Consider the following 17,084-nt stretch of genomic DNA (forward strand, 5'->3'; position numbering starts at 1 on the left):
ACAATGAAAGAAAATTAACAATCAATACAAAGGTACCCAGAAGAAAAAGAGCAGAAAAAACAATAAGCTTCTGTCAGGAAATCATTTTCTGTATTTCCTCCACTGTATCTGGTTCAAGACTTTTGTGTTTTCCATCTCTGTAAGTGCAGTGCAGTAGGATATTCTGTATCGCCCTTATTAAGGTAATCGGCTGACAAATTCTGGTTGTTATTATGCCAATGCAGATTTTTTAAATTTATGGCTGGCTAAGTGGTGCAGAGGACAAATGCTCGTGCATGTAATGCAATAGTTTGATTCTAAGTTCCATGTCAGACGACATTGTTGGTTTTTATTATAACATCTTGAACTTTAAAAGAGAAATGAATCCTCTCAGCTTTTTCTATTTCCTTACATTTCTCTTGTATTGATTGCATTATTTGTTAACTCTTATTGACTCCCCTAGGTATTTATCCCATTGATGCTGTTAGTGTCAATAGCTCTTACTGGTATCTATTGTTGTTACTCTCACTTTACCAATGCTTGCACGTTGTTCCTCAAATGTAAGTTGCTTTGGATAAAAGCGTCTGTCAAATGAGTAAATATAATGTAAATGTAATGTGGGTAAACATAGGAAGGTGTTTGAATTCCCACTTCCATGTATTCATGTAATGTACTAGTATTTCAATCAATCGATTAGATCTAAAAGATTAGATCCATTTTTATATTATTACGACATCCTAATATAGTTAGTAAAAAACATTGCTGTGGAACTAGAGTCCTTTTTAAAGGGGCATTATGGAGTTTTCAGCAGCCACTAGCGGTGCGGTTTTAAGATTGCTACCAGGCGTGTGCTCGTACGCGTACTCGCTTGAACTCATGAGCGAGCATAATCCAAAACACAACCACTTTGATACAGAAATCCTGCAATAAATGCAGGAACACCAGCATGCAGGCTGTGGCTCCGTAAAGTTACTTCATTCAGCGCAGCCAGCTACATATCAGCACAATCTTCCCGGAAAAAAGGCAGAGTGACAGCGGATATAGACAGACAGGGAGATAGCTTCACACAATATACTGGAAACTCAGGTAAACCCCTACTGCAACATTATAGTAATATCTTTACCAGTTTGATGTTGAACTAATCCATGCTCGTTACATGATCACGGTACATTTACTGCATTTAGCCAACGTACTACATCGTTTGCTCACCCGCTGCTTTCAGTAACTATCTGTATCTTTCACTGGAGGCTCAGCAATGTCAGCACAGCTAAATGTATTGGATGCTAATGAAACGGGTAGTGAGCTGCACTGAATATTATAACGAGATTGTATCACTCTTTATAATAATAAGACCGCAGTAAGTAAATTTACTGTAGTGTTAGTACATGGCTCTTCCTCTGGGTTGTATATTATGTGGGTCATGTTAGTTATAGTGACTGAGAGGTGGAGAAGCTGTGAACCTGAGTATCGCTAAAACCACAATAAACCTAAATTGAACGTTATGAAGCCAACAGCGGCAGGTCCGAGCTTTGTAGCGTTAGCTGGCTGCTCCTGGCTGCACCACTATAGGATAGTAAATGAATTGTTCCACATTTGCTTTTTACTGTTACATCCTTTCTTGCAGGCTAAATCAACAGTGGTAGATGGGATAGTAACATGGGTCGCATTAGTTGGTGAAGTAATGTGGAAAGCGATATAACTTTACACCAGATAACATTAGCAACTGCTCGGCGTTAGCCTGCGAGCTAACGTGACTTTCTCTGTTTCTCCAGCTTTACTAATGCTCACTTTGTTCTTACTCGACATCATCTGAATCTGTTTGGTCTGATGGGCTTCAGCACATAAAACTTTATGCGTCAGCGCTTGTATATCTCGTGATTTAGTAAAAAAGGACCTTGAAACACACCTGTGTGTATTTTAATGCCTCAGAGACAAATGGTTCTTTATTCCTATTCATCACAAACAATTCAGCTACAGGTACACTTAGAACATTTCATTTAGATGTTCAAAAGGCATCAGCTTTTGTATCCAGTCCATCAGTGACAAACATCAAAAAGTTGGCTGCCAAAAATATTTCATCACTAATCTGCACAACTTTTCTTGACAGTGGGCTTTCAGAGCATTTCAACACTGGAGAATTTCTGTGTTGCCATCTTAAGCCTCTTTTATGGAGTCACAGAACATCTCTTTCAACAACAAATTATCACCAGGTGGTGGAAATATCTGATGTACAGCACCGGTAATGACAGAAAACAATGGTGCCTGAAGAAATGGTACTAGACTGAAGAGTATTAAGAATTAATACTCCTTTTTTGTTCCAGATCACACTGTCTACTGCTCAGAAATTAAAACAAAATGTCATTTGTTCCAGATAAAGTTACATGGAAAAAAAGTGTTTCGTCTCATCTCATTTGTTCACAATGAGAAGGGTTGAAATTGACACTGCCAAAACATCAATCTAACACTGACCAAATTCTATCTAACTGAAACGCAGAGATGCTCTCCCATTTCCATGACAACACCTCGCTCACTTGTCTCCACATATGCTTCCTGTACTTTCTCACTGGGGGTTTAGTTCCATTATACAGTTTGAAACAGTGTGGCTTATTTCATCCTGCAAAGAGCAAAAGGGTGTTGCATTGTATTGAGATCAAATGGCACATAGAAGACTCTGAGCTTTAGATTTACAGGTGTTATGTCCAGGAGAAAGTGCGCATGTATAGATTAGAAATTCCTCTTGTGTCACAGGCAAACTGTTTGACATATAAGAAAAAAACATCCAAGTGAAGTAATGTATATAATATTACAAACAGACAGCTGCAGTGCATTGCAATTCATAGCCTAATATGCAGTGTCTGGCATATGTACATGTACTATACTGCTCTCAATCACCATCCCAGCATCTATTGGCACCATTCAAATTACTGTTACTTTTCTGTCCTTGGTGAAAATCTCTGATCTGAGCTGCCCTTTAAAAATATTGCATTTTGACAAACACTAGGTGTTTCTACATGTTACAGGTAAATTTTTGTTTTCTCTGCTGTATTGCTTGACATTGGATGCTACATAACGATGTCTTGGGCAGGCAGAATGAAAGTTTAACCTATTTTGTTTGTTTTCCCAAAAGTTGGAACAAGATCAAACAAACCCATAAATAGTTTAAAATCAATTTAAATGCAACCCACATTGGGCACGCACGCATAGACAGGAGAATTGTTTGCGATTTAGAAAGTATGAAATTGTCTGGTGTTCTCTAGATATATGCACTCACAGCAGCAGCAACACATTTTCCAGCCGTAAATGTCAACATAAACAATGCAACGTTAATTGTTTGTAAAGTAAGGGCATATTTGAAATGTGAATGTGAATTTTCTACCCTCACTGTTATTAACAATTCATTGATCAAGATAAAATGTATAAAACGTTATCCTTATAATGTGAAATAATGGCTATTAACATTAAGCTAATTAGCTAGCTAGCTTAAAGTCTTCGTCATCCAGAGAGCCAATTGTACATGCCTCCTCTTCAGATGCTCCAGCATAACTGGACCGCTTGTTTTGTCCAACCAACAGTCCAGAACCCAACAACCTTTAATTTACAGTTATATAAAACAGAAAAGCAGCAACATTCACATTTTAGAGGTTGTAACCACTGATTAATTGACATTTTTACTTAAGTCATTTATTTAAATGTAGGGATCGGGATCGAGACCTGGCTCTGTAAGGACCCCGTTCCAAATTTTTTAAAACCCAAAAATCAATAAGGTCTCAAGAGACAAGATTCATGTTATTCAAGTTATTTAGGGATGGGCACCAAAACGCAGTATTACAGTTTTTCTCAATCGCTTTGGTGCATTTCTCGATTCATCCTTAACATTTGCAAAACAGTAAGTGCATTTCTCAAAACAGGTAGTACAAACGGCACAACACAGTGGATTACCTGCAAAAGCCCATAACTTGCTCAAAATCCTTAGTCTATCTCTCAAAAGCAAATCTTTATGTCATTGAACTTGTCAGTGCTTGTGTCTTGTTTATGAACAAGCAAGTCAAAATTTTTAGCCATCTTGTCAATATAACAGTGTACTCTGTAAGTATTTTCTGATGTACACTCTGGCTAAGATTTTGATGACAGTGATTGAAAATGCACAAGGCTGCACTTTTTTTGTCTGGCATCACTTTCACCAGTACAAAGTTATACATTGCAGGAGAGAGGACAGCTATGCTTTTACTGTTCGTACTGTAATTTGTTGACAGAGCATTATCGTTGTAAGAAGAAAAGAAAGAGACAGGACTGTTGCATGGGATACAGTACATCTCTTTGGCTGACGTTCCGGTCTGTTGTGTCACAGATTCTCTCTCATCACAACAGATATCTTCATCAATTCAGGGCACATTTACAAAAAAATTCAAATAGACATGTATAGAATGTCTATCTATATATTCATTCATATATATACATACGGAAGCCCTAATCAAATATTCTTTTACTCTGTTGTAGCAAACCTAAATTTAGTTATGCAATTTAATAAATTTATGAGTTTGAGTATGAATTGATACCCAGTTATGAATTTTATTATTCATAAAATCAAACCAGATTCCTCGTTAAGGGCACCACCGGAGTTGTTATAATCCTAGAGTCTCCGGACCTCTAGGTAGTTTTGAATAATTATACAATTATTACTAGTGATCAGTTAGTTAATAATCGCTCAATTATCTTAAATCAGTCAGTCAGTCTCATATCTAAAGGGTCAATTCTCTTGGCAGGGACGTAGAAATAGGCAACACACACACAGTTCTTGATTATATTACAGTGAATTTATTCTCTAACTACTGTGATAAAAAGATGGTTGAATACAAGGAAAATAAACAATTGCTGAACAATGAGAAATGGAGGTTCGATTGTGGGAAGCATTTGACTCATACGGCATAGAAGAACTAATGAAAGTAAACTAACGCTATGGGTTTAGGAGTTAAAAAGGGAAATATCTGATCACAGAATATGTGTTAAGTCTTACTGCTTGCCTGCTTTTGGCCTGTTGCACGGGTCCCACGCTAGCTGCCCGATCCTGGCTTTTTGCTAGGGATTCTCCGGGGTTCTCCGTGTCTGATTGAAAACGCCGTCCTCCAACTGGCAATTTGGCTGTTTTCAGGTTTTCTTCGTTGTAGCTGGCGAGACCACATGGTTTGGTCTGACCTCAGTGAAGTTGGCTCGATGAAAAAGGCTTAAAAACGGAACTTGGTCGTTCCTGAATTAGTCCAGTGTAACTTAACGGACTGATAACTTTAACAAAACAAAAGAAATAAAGAAAATAAAACAAACTGAAGGGCAGATCGATGTCTCGGCACTTCACGTGTGTAGCTTCAAGCGAAACAAAAGGCCTGTTTCGCTGGTCGACTCTGAGGGCGTTGACTGGCGCAGCACGCCGACGCGTGCCGAAGCGTCCAGAGAGCCGAGCAGAGCAGCGGAGAGAGCAAAGAGCGAAGAGAAGAGAGCGCGCGAGAGGTCGCGTGTCACTCTTTTGTTGCCTGGGGCGTGGTTCCCCAGAGGGCGTTTCAGGTTTCCCAAGGGACTGCCTTTCTAAACTTAATGTTTAAAAAGAAATCTATTTGCGCGTATTATAATCAAATATTTTCCACAATCGAACCTCAATGGTCCAGGAACAGGAAACAATTACACATTGTCACATTATTGGTCAGGATATTTATACATTATTAAGTATTACATGCCCTCGTTTCCAACGAGGGCATGTAATACTTATTTCATCCACTTGGGAGAGCTCAGGTTACACGAGGAAAGCTTAGATTAATCCAAGATCCTCTCTCCTAAGGAACCGGGGAATTTTTGTTGATTCATCCTTAAATTCAAGCCGGCGGTTAAGAGTATAGTAAAACATTCCTTTGTCATTATTTCTAAAGGAATTTTGTAGGAAAGTATTATGAACAAGCATTGATCACATTAGATGAAGGAGTGTCTTGCTGAAAATAAAAACACTGCACAAGTAACTTTCTTTTCAGCACTAATATCAACAACAGATGTTAACATAACTACTCAAATAGAGGCAAACGTAATCAGGTAACTAAAGATTAATTTAAACTTAATTAAACGCTTTGAGTCTTTGGAGACTGCAGTCTTTGACCATCCAAAGTTCAGTGTCCTGGATTATGTCACACCTAGTTGAGACAAGGAGTATCCCTTTGATGGGATAATAAACAAAGAGCAAGGTCAGTTGCCACGGAAACATGTGTGGGGGGCCACACATTGTGTCCCTTTGTCAGTTTAACAGTCAGGCCCCGCGTTATCAGCTTCGGAATCAAAAGGGTGCCAGTTTTATGGTCGGGATAGCACTTAGAGAAAGCAACTTTGACCCCTCCCCTTCTTCTCTTGGGGAGGAGAGAGAAATTTGGAGTAGCTCCAAATTTATTCAATATAAAATGCACAAATCCACACCGTTGTTCACTACACCGTTTTCCTGTGATAACGGGATAATTTTCTCGTGATTTCGAGATAAGCATAATGGTAATTATAGTGCGGTTCATGATGTTGTTGGTTAGCTTACTTGGTATAGCATAGGACTTATAGTCTCAAGGTTGTGCGTTCAATCCTCACTGAAGACAAAATGTTTCTTTTTTATATTTTTCATAATCCTCTTCAACAAAGTTCTTATGAAAAGACTGTTTATATATATACAGTATATATATACTGCTCACTGTGTATTGTTACTGTTTCCTGGTATTGAGTATTGGTATGAGTGTTGCTATTGTGATGTTGTTGTGGTCTATTCTTACTTTGTTTATGGTCCTTAAGAAACAACATTTCGTTTAGCTAGAGTTTGCATGTAGTGACTAATGCAATGAACTTATACCTAGATGTTTTGGGTAAGATTATTCAGCAGAGACTGGTATAATTCATTGCGATCAGCAGGACATAAGCAATTGATAATGTAGGAAACACCAGACAATTGTACATAATCATTTGCATCAGTGTGTCAAGTCATTTGCAATTTGTTCAAAACAATGAGAAAGTGCTTTTATGATGTGCACAAGTGATGAGATGATGTGGAGGTTGAACAATTAGTTTTGAGAATTTCAATTCTGATCTGAGCAATGCACCAAAGCGACTGAGAAAAACTGTAAACAGGCCCCGGGGGTAATGACCGTAGTGTTTATTGTCAGGCAGCATCCTCTGCCCTGCTCTTTGTGTTGGCTACTACATATACACGCACACACACAGCGGCCAGTTGTGGTGGAGACGGTGAAGCGAAGGTAACTACAAACTACTTGAGTTGACGACAACTATGCTCGTTGCTTTAAGAACGTGCAAGAAATCCTTTGTGAGTAAAAGACAACACCTGTTCAACAAGCATAAACATGTAGAAAGTGTTATTTTAATCTGCTCTGACTCTCTTTCTCTATGATTTATACAAGCACAATAGCTTGCTACCGCTTTAGCTTAGTTTGCCACGTACAGCGATGGGGTCTCGAGTTTGAGACTCGGACGAGCCCGACTTAAGTCAGACGAGCCCGACTTAAGTCGCGCAAACAGTAACTTCAGACTCGACTTGAGACTCGTCCTCGAAAGACTTCAGAATCAACTCGGACTTGAGGTGCGGGACTCATGAACTGTGGTTATTGTTAGGAAATGTCTGATGAGCTTGCTGTTATTCCCCTCCCTGCGTTACCTATAACCTGCCTATGTAACACGTAGTATCTGCTTCACGCCGCCACACGTGAGAGAGGACAATAAACACCGGCAGCTGCTGTGCCATTCATCATAAATTTGGCTTTAAAACTTAATTTAACAAGGCCTAAACAAAGAAGCACTGAACACAAAACAAGTTAGTAACCTGAGGTTAGTGAACATGTTTAGCTCAGCATTGGCCATCTAACACTAGCTTGCTTCTTGCTTTAGCTACGACCTACGACTGTCCTGTGTTATGAAAAGATGAATGAGCATTTGTTTACATGCCAAACTTGTGGTAGTCGAACATACTCATTTATGTCCCACTGGCTGCCATCACGTTAATTATTAACGTCGGCTGCAAACAGGCTACTCGTTTATTGTTGATCATGTAACTTTGCAGCTTTATTTAGTTAACGTTAAACGCCAAAATAAGTTGCACAAAGCATTTCACTTCACAACAAAGTACGCACACAACTGTCAGCACTAACGTTAGACAGTTAAGAGGGAAGACAGAGCATTCTTAGGGAGCACTTACTGGGCAGTAATTATTGCAGTGGCGAAATTAAAATTCTCTTGGGCTCTGTCACTGTAGGCTGCGCCACTTCTACCAGAATGACGAACGACCGTTCCCGCCTCACCTAACTGGAGGGATGAGATGGGGTGGAACGCAAACAGCAGCCCTTCTGGCAATGGCGTGTGTGTAACGCGTCCATCTCCAAGGGTGGGCTATCCTATGGCTGAATTTAGAACCACAGCGGGCAGTGGGTGTTGGCAAACAGATCCACCTCCACTCTCCCGAAGCGAGCTCAGATCTGCTGAACCACATTGTTGTGCAGTCTCCACCCGCTCGGTTGGGGGCCAGCCCTCGACATGAGGTCAGCCACCGCTGTTCTTGAAGCCTGGAACGTGAAGGGCTTTCAGAGACAGCAGGTGTTCTGATGCCCAAGTCTATAGGTTCCCTGCCAGTGCCAACAGAGCCATGGATTGGACTTCGCCCCGTCTGTTGATGTACGCGCTGGAGGAAACACACCACCACACTAGAAACACAACCTGGAGTGGATGTGTGGTGTGTGGCCCCCTGGTCTCTCCTCGGGGAGCCACAACACTCACTGCACTCCCCTGGCAGGTCCCTCAGTGAGAGACTCATCTATGAAGACTGACACGGATGAAGACACCCTGCCAAGCAGCACCCGCGCTGCCAGACAGTGAGACACCCAGAATCGCAGGTCCTCTCACTCGGTATTGACCGGGAGGGCGGCGTGGGTCGCGGGGCGAGCCGTTAGTTTAGCATCGGTGAGCGCAGCGGCGCGTTCAACACGGCTAGCTCAATGGGATGGGGTTGGTGGTGGGGAATTTGTACTTTTAAGAATGTAATGTGTTTCTAATAAACAGTTTAACATTCACAAGCATCACCACAGTGTACACACAAGCAGCACATGTTAGAACAGTGGCTTCGTGAACACAAGGCCGCAGGGTGAAAACCCTTAGCCTCACCCATAGACTTTATATAAAAAGGCCTCATCCCAGGAGTTAACGTTAGCTCGTCCGGGCAGGACATAGGTCACCTTGCCCGGGTACAAAGATAATTTTCTAGAAGTGGCGACTCCATCTGTGGAGGCGGTGAATTCATTGAGCAGTTCTGTTGCAGTTGCTGAAGAAAAAAGGATGCTGAGGCAGTAGGGACACAGCTATTTATACGTCACACACGTACCGGTAGCGACGTCCTATTGGACAGCTACGTGCACGATAAAATTTCAGTAGGCAAGTAGAGGGCGGAGCCTGTGTAAGATAGAACAAACATCTTATCCACCGTCGTAGTACCGTTTAACTCAAGTGTAGGCGGTCAGAGTTTGTCAACCTTGAGTTTGCCTGATAACCCCGAGTGAACTCTGAGTAGGTTGAACTCCCTTCGTAGTGCACGTCACAGGTTACAGGTTACAGGTTTATTGTTGATCATGCAACGTTACAATTTTATTTTAGTTATAACGTTACACTGTTTCGAGAGTCTGGGGGATGTGTTGACTTACAGTAGTTTATAAGGTGTCATTAGTTGTAGACGCGTTGTACATTAGGCTACATGGTTGTGCTCTGTGAAACAGGTTACAGGTTTATTTTTGATCATGTAACGTTACAGTTTTATGTAGTTAAACATTACACTGGGTTTGAGAGTCTGCAGGGTGTGTTGACTTACAGTAGGCTAGTTAGTAAGCTGTCATTAATTGCATTGCACATTACATGGTTGTGCTCTGTAAGTGAAAAACAGGTTACAGTTACAGAATCCCTTATAGCTATGCATTTTTATAAACAGCCTGGACTGAACGCAGCAGGATATACAACTTTCATTAGAACCATGAGTGACTTGAGACTTGACTTGGACTCTAGCTCAAAAACTTGTGAGCGTCTCTGGCCACGTACCTTAAAATGTGGCACATTGTTGTTAACTGAGCTGCTGGCTTAGACAAACCAGCTACTCCTCTTTACCAGGTAACATTATCTGCAGTGAATAACAGCAGAGAGAGGAGGACAGGAGGAAGGACTGAGACTGACTCATGTCTGAGCTCTTTATTCTTTTCATTCTACCTCACGCCCTTGTTCACTTATTTTCTCATGCAAATGCTTGGCTACATTTCAATAAAGCTAAAGATAAGGATTTAGCAAAATGCCATTTCTGTTCCAAGTTAATTTCTTGTAATTATGCATATCAGTTAAGAGAAAAATGCAAAAACTTCCAGCTCCGGCTGCCGTTTGGTATTGTTGTCTTTCCACCAAGACTCAAATTGTTAAGCAGTCTCAAAAAAGGGTATCAATATCAATAAAACTAATGATCCTCATCCCTACTTAGAATTGACTAATCAAAATGTATGCATTGATTTGAAGTAGAAGTAGTTTGAAGTGGGTACTGCAAATACCAGTAATTAAAACTGAAAGAACCAGTCTTGAGAGTGTACAGTGAAGCATGTAGAAATAAAACTATTTTAACTGGACAGGCTGTGCACCGACACATCCCTGAGAAGCTACTGAAACAACAATATTTCACAATCCGCCTTCCTGTCAACTCATCAGTCCTCGGTCCCTGCTCCCTGGTCCCAAACCACTGGTCTTGCTTCTCATCTGGTCACCAGTTCCCCCCACCCCATCTTTCTCCCTCTCATTTTCTGCCTTTCACACAAGCGTACCCTCTTTTTCAGTCCTTTGTTTCACTCCTCTTTTTTGCCTCGGGTGTCTTGCTGTCTCCTCACCATCATGTTCAGCTTTCAATCCACACCACATGCACGATTCCCATCCCCTCAGAGTGCTGTGCCTCCCCTGGCCTCTGACCACCCACCCATACACCAGTGAGAGCTGCTGACAGTTAAAGAGGAAAAAACAAGGGAGGGAAGAAGGGAAAGCGAGTTTAGTTTTTTTACTAGTGTTTTTTTTAATCATCTAATCATCTTAACAGATGATAAGCAGATGTCGTCATGATAAGGGATCAAATGATGAAAATCTCATGGACGTGCACTTGCACCTACACACATGGGTTGTTTTACATTCCTCTCTATGCATTCATGAAACACGTGTGTTAACAAAAATGCTGTTATATTTAGTGATGACATCTGCACTGGCAGAGCAGCAGTGTCTTGTTATTGTTTGGATGACCTTTTGGTATGGTGGTTGAGACACTCCGAGATCTGTATGTAGCTCTTCTGACAAACAAATATAACATTTAGATAAGGCAACAAAGCAAGCAAGAAATACAGTTTTGCTAAAAGACTGTAGCAGTGAAAGTTCAGCAGTTTACATGATACTGGATGTTTGTTTTCATTCCTTTCTTTCACACACACACACGCACACGCACACACAAACACAAACACACACACACACCTTCTTTACTCTTCAGCTCTATTTCCTTTATACTCCCTTATCACTGTAAATGCATGAAAAACATTGGGTAGATGCTCTTTAAGATACCTTCTGACTTACAGTATTTTTAGCAATGTTGTTTCATTCCCAGATCTTACACTTTGGCAACTCCTGGTGGTAGGAAATAATATACTGTGAGAGACAGCAATGCATGCTGCTGCCTCTCTTTCATGAAAATACAAAGCAGAGACTGCACTGATTATCACCAGGATTGTCTCATTTTCCAAAGTTTTACAATGCAAAAGTTATTTGAAAGTATGTAATAAAATCAATTCTACACATATGGGCCTCAAATTGCAGCAAAATTGAAAATGAGTTTATTCATTACTGCAGCAGGTGTGTGCAACCACACGTTTCTGTGATATTTGAATAACCTCTTTGTAGTTAGACTAGCATGACATATGAAGTATTGTCCAAGGTGAATCATATGAAACAAAGTTTTGAAAATGCATTTAGCCTTTTAATTACTGAAGGATAATGTTTGGATTGTTGCACTTACTGTGCAATAACAATAAAGTGCTTTTAGATTAGGCTTCACCATACTGCTTCAGGAAAGAAAAATAAAAAGCCTGCCCAAGGTAGCAGACTGCCAGCTTTTATTCAACTCAGACTCACTGTAGACTTCTGAAAGCAAGACAGCCTTCTTTGGACGAAACTGCTCAAAGCGCTCATAGTAATTCTCTGCTGTAATCATTATTCCAGCCACCTTTATTTAATTTTCCACCAACTTTATTAAAGCAGCTAAGAGCAGTGGCAGCCAGAGATATTATTCCACAGTTCCATTTGCATAAAAAGCAACAGGGTGCTTTTCTCGCCATATGGGTCTCAGCAGTGCTCTCTGCATATTTCTGAGGTAAAAAGTGGAGGTATGCAGATGGAATTCTGCAAGTGATTTACCCTCCTAGATGGACACAAGTGCTAATTAGATAGAGCTCGAGTGTTTTGCAGTATCACAGCATCACTGTTGAGATATGCCAGTTGGATAGTGAGCATAGCTAGTTAGGCAGAAGGCTGTGCAATATTCATGACCCTGTCCTTTCAAAATCCTCTTGATATGTCAGAATGTAAAGGAAATATGTCATTGGAAGGATCACTGCTCTTCTGTGCTCTCCTCTGTCCTTGATCAAATGGTACTTTTACTTGAAGGTGTCACTGTAATTACAGTCTCTGCAAGTGTGGAGGAAGTGGATGTGGAGGGAGTGGGTGGATGATTGCGTGTACGTGTGCATTAATGTCAGATGTTTTTTCCCTTGCTTGCATATTGTGAAGGGAAAATCTTTCAAAAACATAAACCATCTAGGAAACTTAAAATAAAGCTTTGATCCCACCTCGTGGCTTTCATTAAGTCAGAAAGTCAAGGCTTTTACATGACCAAATTTATATGTTGGTGTTGACATACTTTTTTGTACTCTGCCTACACAACACTGAGCAGGATTCCCTTGATTCCCTCTCACAGGGCTGATGACAAAGTCAAAGTCCAAACTGCACAGACAATCAGCATGAAAAAACAAGCAATCGTCTACAACACTTATGACTTTTGATCCCTGGATTAACGCACATTCATGTTATGCACATTTTAGATTGCACTTTCACTCACTTCAGAATGGATACAATAGGACTTAAATGATTTGAGAGAAAAGAATAGAATAAGAATATTAAATCAACAGGTGAAAAACACAGGGGTTAATTTAATCACTACATTATGTTAAGTGATGATGCCTGAATGATGCTGTGGAAAAAAATCTTTGGTGTTCCTGTTTACTTGGTATGGAAGTATCATAAATTCTACCTGAAATGTGACACAAACATGTGATGATTTCCATCTGTGAGAAATGTATCGTGATGTAACATCCTTGACTAGATTAAAAGACAACTTAACTATTCACACCTTTGCTGATTTCTCTTGACACTTCACCCACCTCCCTCTTCTTCTGTCTTTCTGTACCGTGTAGTCTTTAAGTTTCTCTTCCCTTGAACTTTTCATGTGCAGAGTAAAAAAGGTATCTGAATAGATGCTTTAACAACTGTGGAGTTGACACTCTCCCTCTCCGCCCGCCCGCCTGCCTTCACCGACAGCCGTTTTCAATACCAAAATTGGGAATCCTCTCCCTTCTTTCTACATTAATTCTCACTTTTCCCTCACTGAACGTCTACAAATCATTTGGGGAGAGGATAAAGGCATGCATACAGGGAGATGAATGTTTAATTTAGATTCAAATGGCATAAAGTGGGCTAATCGGAATAGCTGACAAAAGCTCTATGACGGAGAAGTGATAACCTGCAGGCTGCTTCCTTATTGCAGGAGATGGGAGGGAAGTGCTGGGCTGGTTTACAGGTCTAATTGCGTGACTCAATGAGGGGTGTGAGAGACTGACATGAGAGGAAAAATTCCTGTGAGTTACTTGAGTTACTTTGCATGAAAAGTCAGGACACACAACCTCAATTTCTTTTTATTTTTAAAAGTCTGTTTTTGATGGATATACTCTTTTTCTTTACTTTATCCAGTGGTTCTTTCCGCTCTTTTTCAGGGATGTCCCTGTCTCTTCTGTTTGCATATCGACTTGCATTTTGTATTTGCTGGTTTGTTTTTTGTTTAGCTCTATTTATCACCCATACTACACTGCTCAATAAAATGAAGGGAACACTCATCTCACACATCAGATCTCGATCGAACTCTCAACAAGTGAGTCTTGAGTCTCTTGCGGAAGCTGGAGAGCAGTTCTGAGAGAAGGTCATGGAAGTCACATGGGAAAACTTTGGTAGATTGAAAACGAGGTGTGCTGTGTCATTCTGTATACATTGCAAAGATTTGATCGCGGAGGCAGGGAGTCCAGCCAGAAGCAAGTTGCAGTAGTCAAGGAGGAACATGATGAGTGCTTGGACCAAGTGCTGTGCTGATTCCCTTGTGAGAAAGGTAGAGAGCAGTTCTGCAGGATCTGGCCTCTGCAGTGATGTTGTCGATGCAGCACAGTTGACTGTTCAGTACTATGCCAAGTTTCCTCACAGCTGGTGAAGGTCCAATAGTGACAAGGACACTAGCAAAATGCAAAACTATAGAACAATCAGTCAGGTAGGATAAGGAGAGAGTAATTATCTTTGGCCACTGCCTGCTAAACCATTCCCTTTTGCGGGGTTGTCGTGCTGTTGCCACTCCAGTGCACCTGTTATCACTTCCATTTTCACCAGAACAAGTGACAGTGATTCACAAGGGCTTATGCTTCCTAACTGGACAGATTGTTATCCCTGAAGATTAAATGACTTGATGTTATACTGTGATGATTAAGTGTTCTTTCTGGGTCTTCTCTACAGCTTTTCCTTTTGTAATCTCTGTTTCCTGTCTTTCTGGCTCACTCTCGATGCATTCTTTGACCTGTCCTTCACTGCTGTGTATGTATACATTGTATGCATCACTCACTCAGTTTATAGACTTTCAAATCAGATGTTATTGCCCAGCTTGAAAACTCAGTCTGGGTTACCATCACTTTGACTTCAGCTAAGCCTGAGGACACACTGTTGTTCCCTCTGGTTAAAGAGAGGTTTATTTTTTTGTCTCTGCATGAATTCCTGTATGCATGCACACCTGAGGTTGGCTGTGTATATTTTCATTGTTCATTTCACTGGGCCTGTATCAAGAAGCAACTATAACTAAAGCCCCATTAACATTACAGGAGGAGGTGGGGAATTAAATATTCTCTGTGCTCCTCTGTAATATTACTCATCGTTCCGGGTGGTATTTTAATCATTTGAAATTACAGGATATGGTCTATAATAGGAAGGGACTTTTGCTGGACAAAGCCAAAAATGAAAGCCAAAAGCCTTCTCCAGAATGGCACAGGAGAGTTGAAGGGGAGGCAATGATACTTTGTGCAGTGAATTTGAGTCGAAAATTGTACTCCGTCTCAGAGTCATAACTCAGCCAAGTCTAAACACACAAACATGAAAGCCCTATTGATATCATTCAGTGTGACTTACACTTTCCGGGGATATCATTAACTCTGGCGATGTACTTATTGTTGTTAATGGCTTAGATTGTTTCTTTTGTCATATTGGTTCCCAAATAGGCCTACGTATATGTTGGTGTTAACACCTTTCCAGATCAGCAAAAACATTTTGACTTCCTCCATTTTGCAGTGTTGGGCAAGCTACTTTGAAAATGTAGTGAGCTAAGCTACCAGCTACTCTACATTAAATGAAGCTTCACTACACAGAAGCTACCCCCCAGTGAAATGTAGCAAGCTAAGATACAGCAACGTGGCAAAAGTAGCTTAATTACATCTAAGCTACTTTTAATTTTTTAATATTTTATAGTTAGGCCATATATAGCAGAAAGACTAAAAACCTCCAAACTCTCCTACTGATTGCCATATCATTGCAGCTAAATGTATTTCCTCATGCAACAAACGGAGAACCATTGTTGTTTGTATAAAGTCGGCTAACTTAATTATCATATTATTAATTAATTATATATTTTGTATTGTTTATATATGTGAATTTGCTCTGGCAACATTGCAACCTAAACATTCATGGCAATGGGTGAGAAAGAGAAAGAGAGAGAGAGATCTCATCTCATGGAAACAGGTTTCTGCCACTACATATCAAAGTTTCCTCCTCACTAGAGGAAGAGGTGTCCTGGCTGGACCCTGATCCTTCTCCCAAGAGGTGTTACAATAACTATCACAGTAGGAAGTAAACTCAATCGCGCGTGTCTTTATTCCCCTGCAGCAAAGTCGCAGACATCAGCCCAAGGATCGGTATGTGATGTCACCACCAAAATCCAGAACTCACAATGTATGATTTTTTAACTATTTATTTGTATGATACAGCTGCAAATAAGTATTTGAACACCTGAGAAAATCAATGTTAATATTTGGTACAGTAGCCTTTGTTTGCAATTAGAGGTCAGATGTTTCCTGTAGTTTTTCACCAGGTTTGCACACACTGCAGGAGGGATTTTGGCCCACTCCTCCACACAGATCTTCTCTAGATCAGTCAGGTTTCTGGGCCGTCGCTGAGAAACACAGAGTTTGAGCTCCCTCTAAAGATTCTCTATTGGGTTTAGGTCTGGAGACTGGCTAGGCCACGCCAGAACCTTGATATGCTTCTTACAGAGCCACTCCTTGGTTATCCTGGCTGTGTGCTTCGGGTCATTGTCATGTTGGAAGACCCGGCCTCGACCCATCTTCAATGCTCTAACCGAGGGAAGGAGGTTGTTCCCCAAAATCTCGCAATACATGGCCCCGGTCATCCTCTCCTTAATACAGTGCAGTCGCCCTGTCCCATGTGCAGAAAAACACCCCCAAAGCATGATGCTACCACCCCATGCTTCACAGTAGGGATGGTGTTCTTGGGATGGTACTCATCATTCTTCTTCCTCCAAACACGGTTAGTGGAATTATGACCAAAAACTTCTATTTTGGTCTCATCTGACCACATGACTTTCTCCCATGACTCCTCTGGATCATCCAAATGGTCATTGGCAAACTGAAGACGGGCCTGGACATGTGCTGGTTTAAGCAGGGGAA

At 40.9% G+C, this 17,084-nt stretch overlaps 1 protein-coding gene across 1 annotated transcript in view; it reads left to right on the plus strand.

Moving 5' to 3' along the window:
* Positions 1–8,808: 8,808 nt before the first annotated feature.
* The window catches only part of LOC123959826 (kinase suppressor of Ras 2-like), a 59,043-nt gene continuing 50,767 nt past the window's right edge, over positions 8,809–17,084 (plus strand). Inside the window, exon 1 of the mRNA XM_046034126.1 lies at positions 8,809–8,864. Within this exon, the coding sequence (XP_045890082.1) occupies positions 8,809–8,864 (56 nt within the window). The remainder of the gene's footprint in view (positions 8,865–17,084) is intronic.

The sequence above is a fragment of the Micropterus dolomieu genome, linkage group LG21 (genome assembly GCF_021292245.1).
Source record: "Micropterus dolomieu isolate WLL.071019.BEF.003 ecotype Adirondacks linkage group LG21, ASM2129224v1, whole genome shotgun sequence".
Taxonomy (NCBI): domain Eukaryota; kingdom Metazoa; phylum Chordata; class Actinopteri; order Centrarchiformes; family Centrarchidae; genus Micropterus; species Micropterus dolomieu.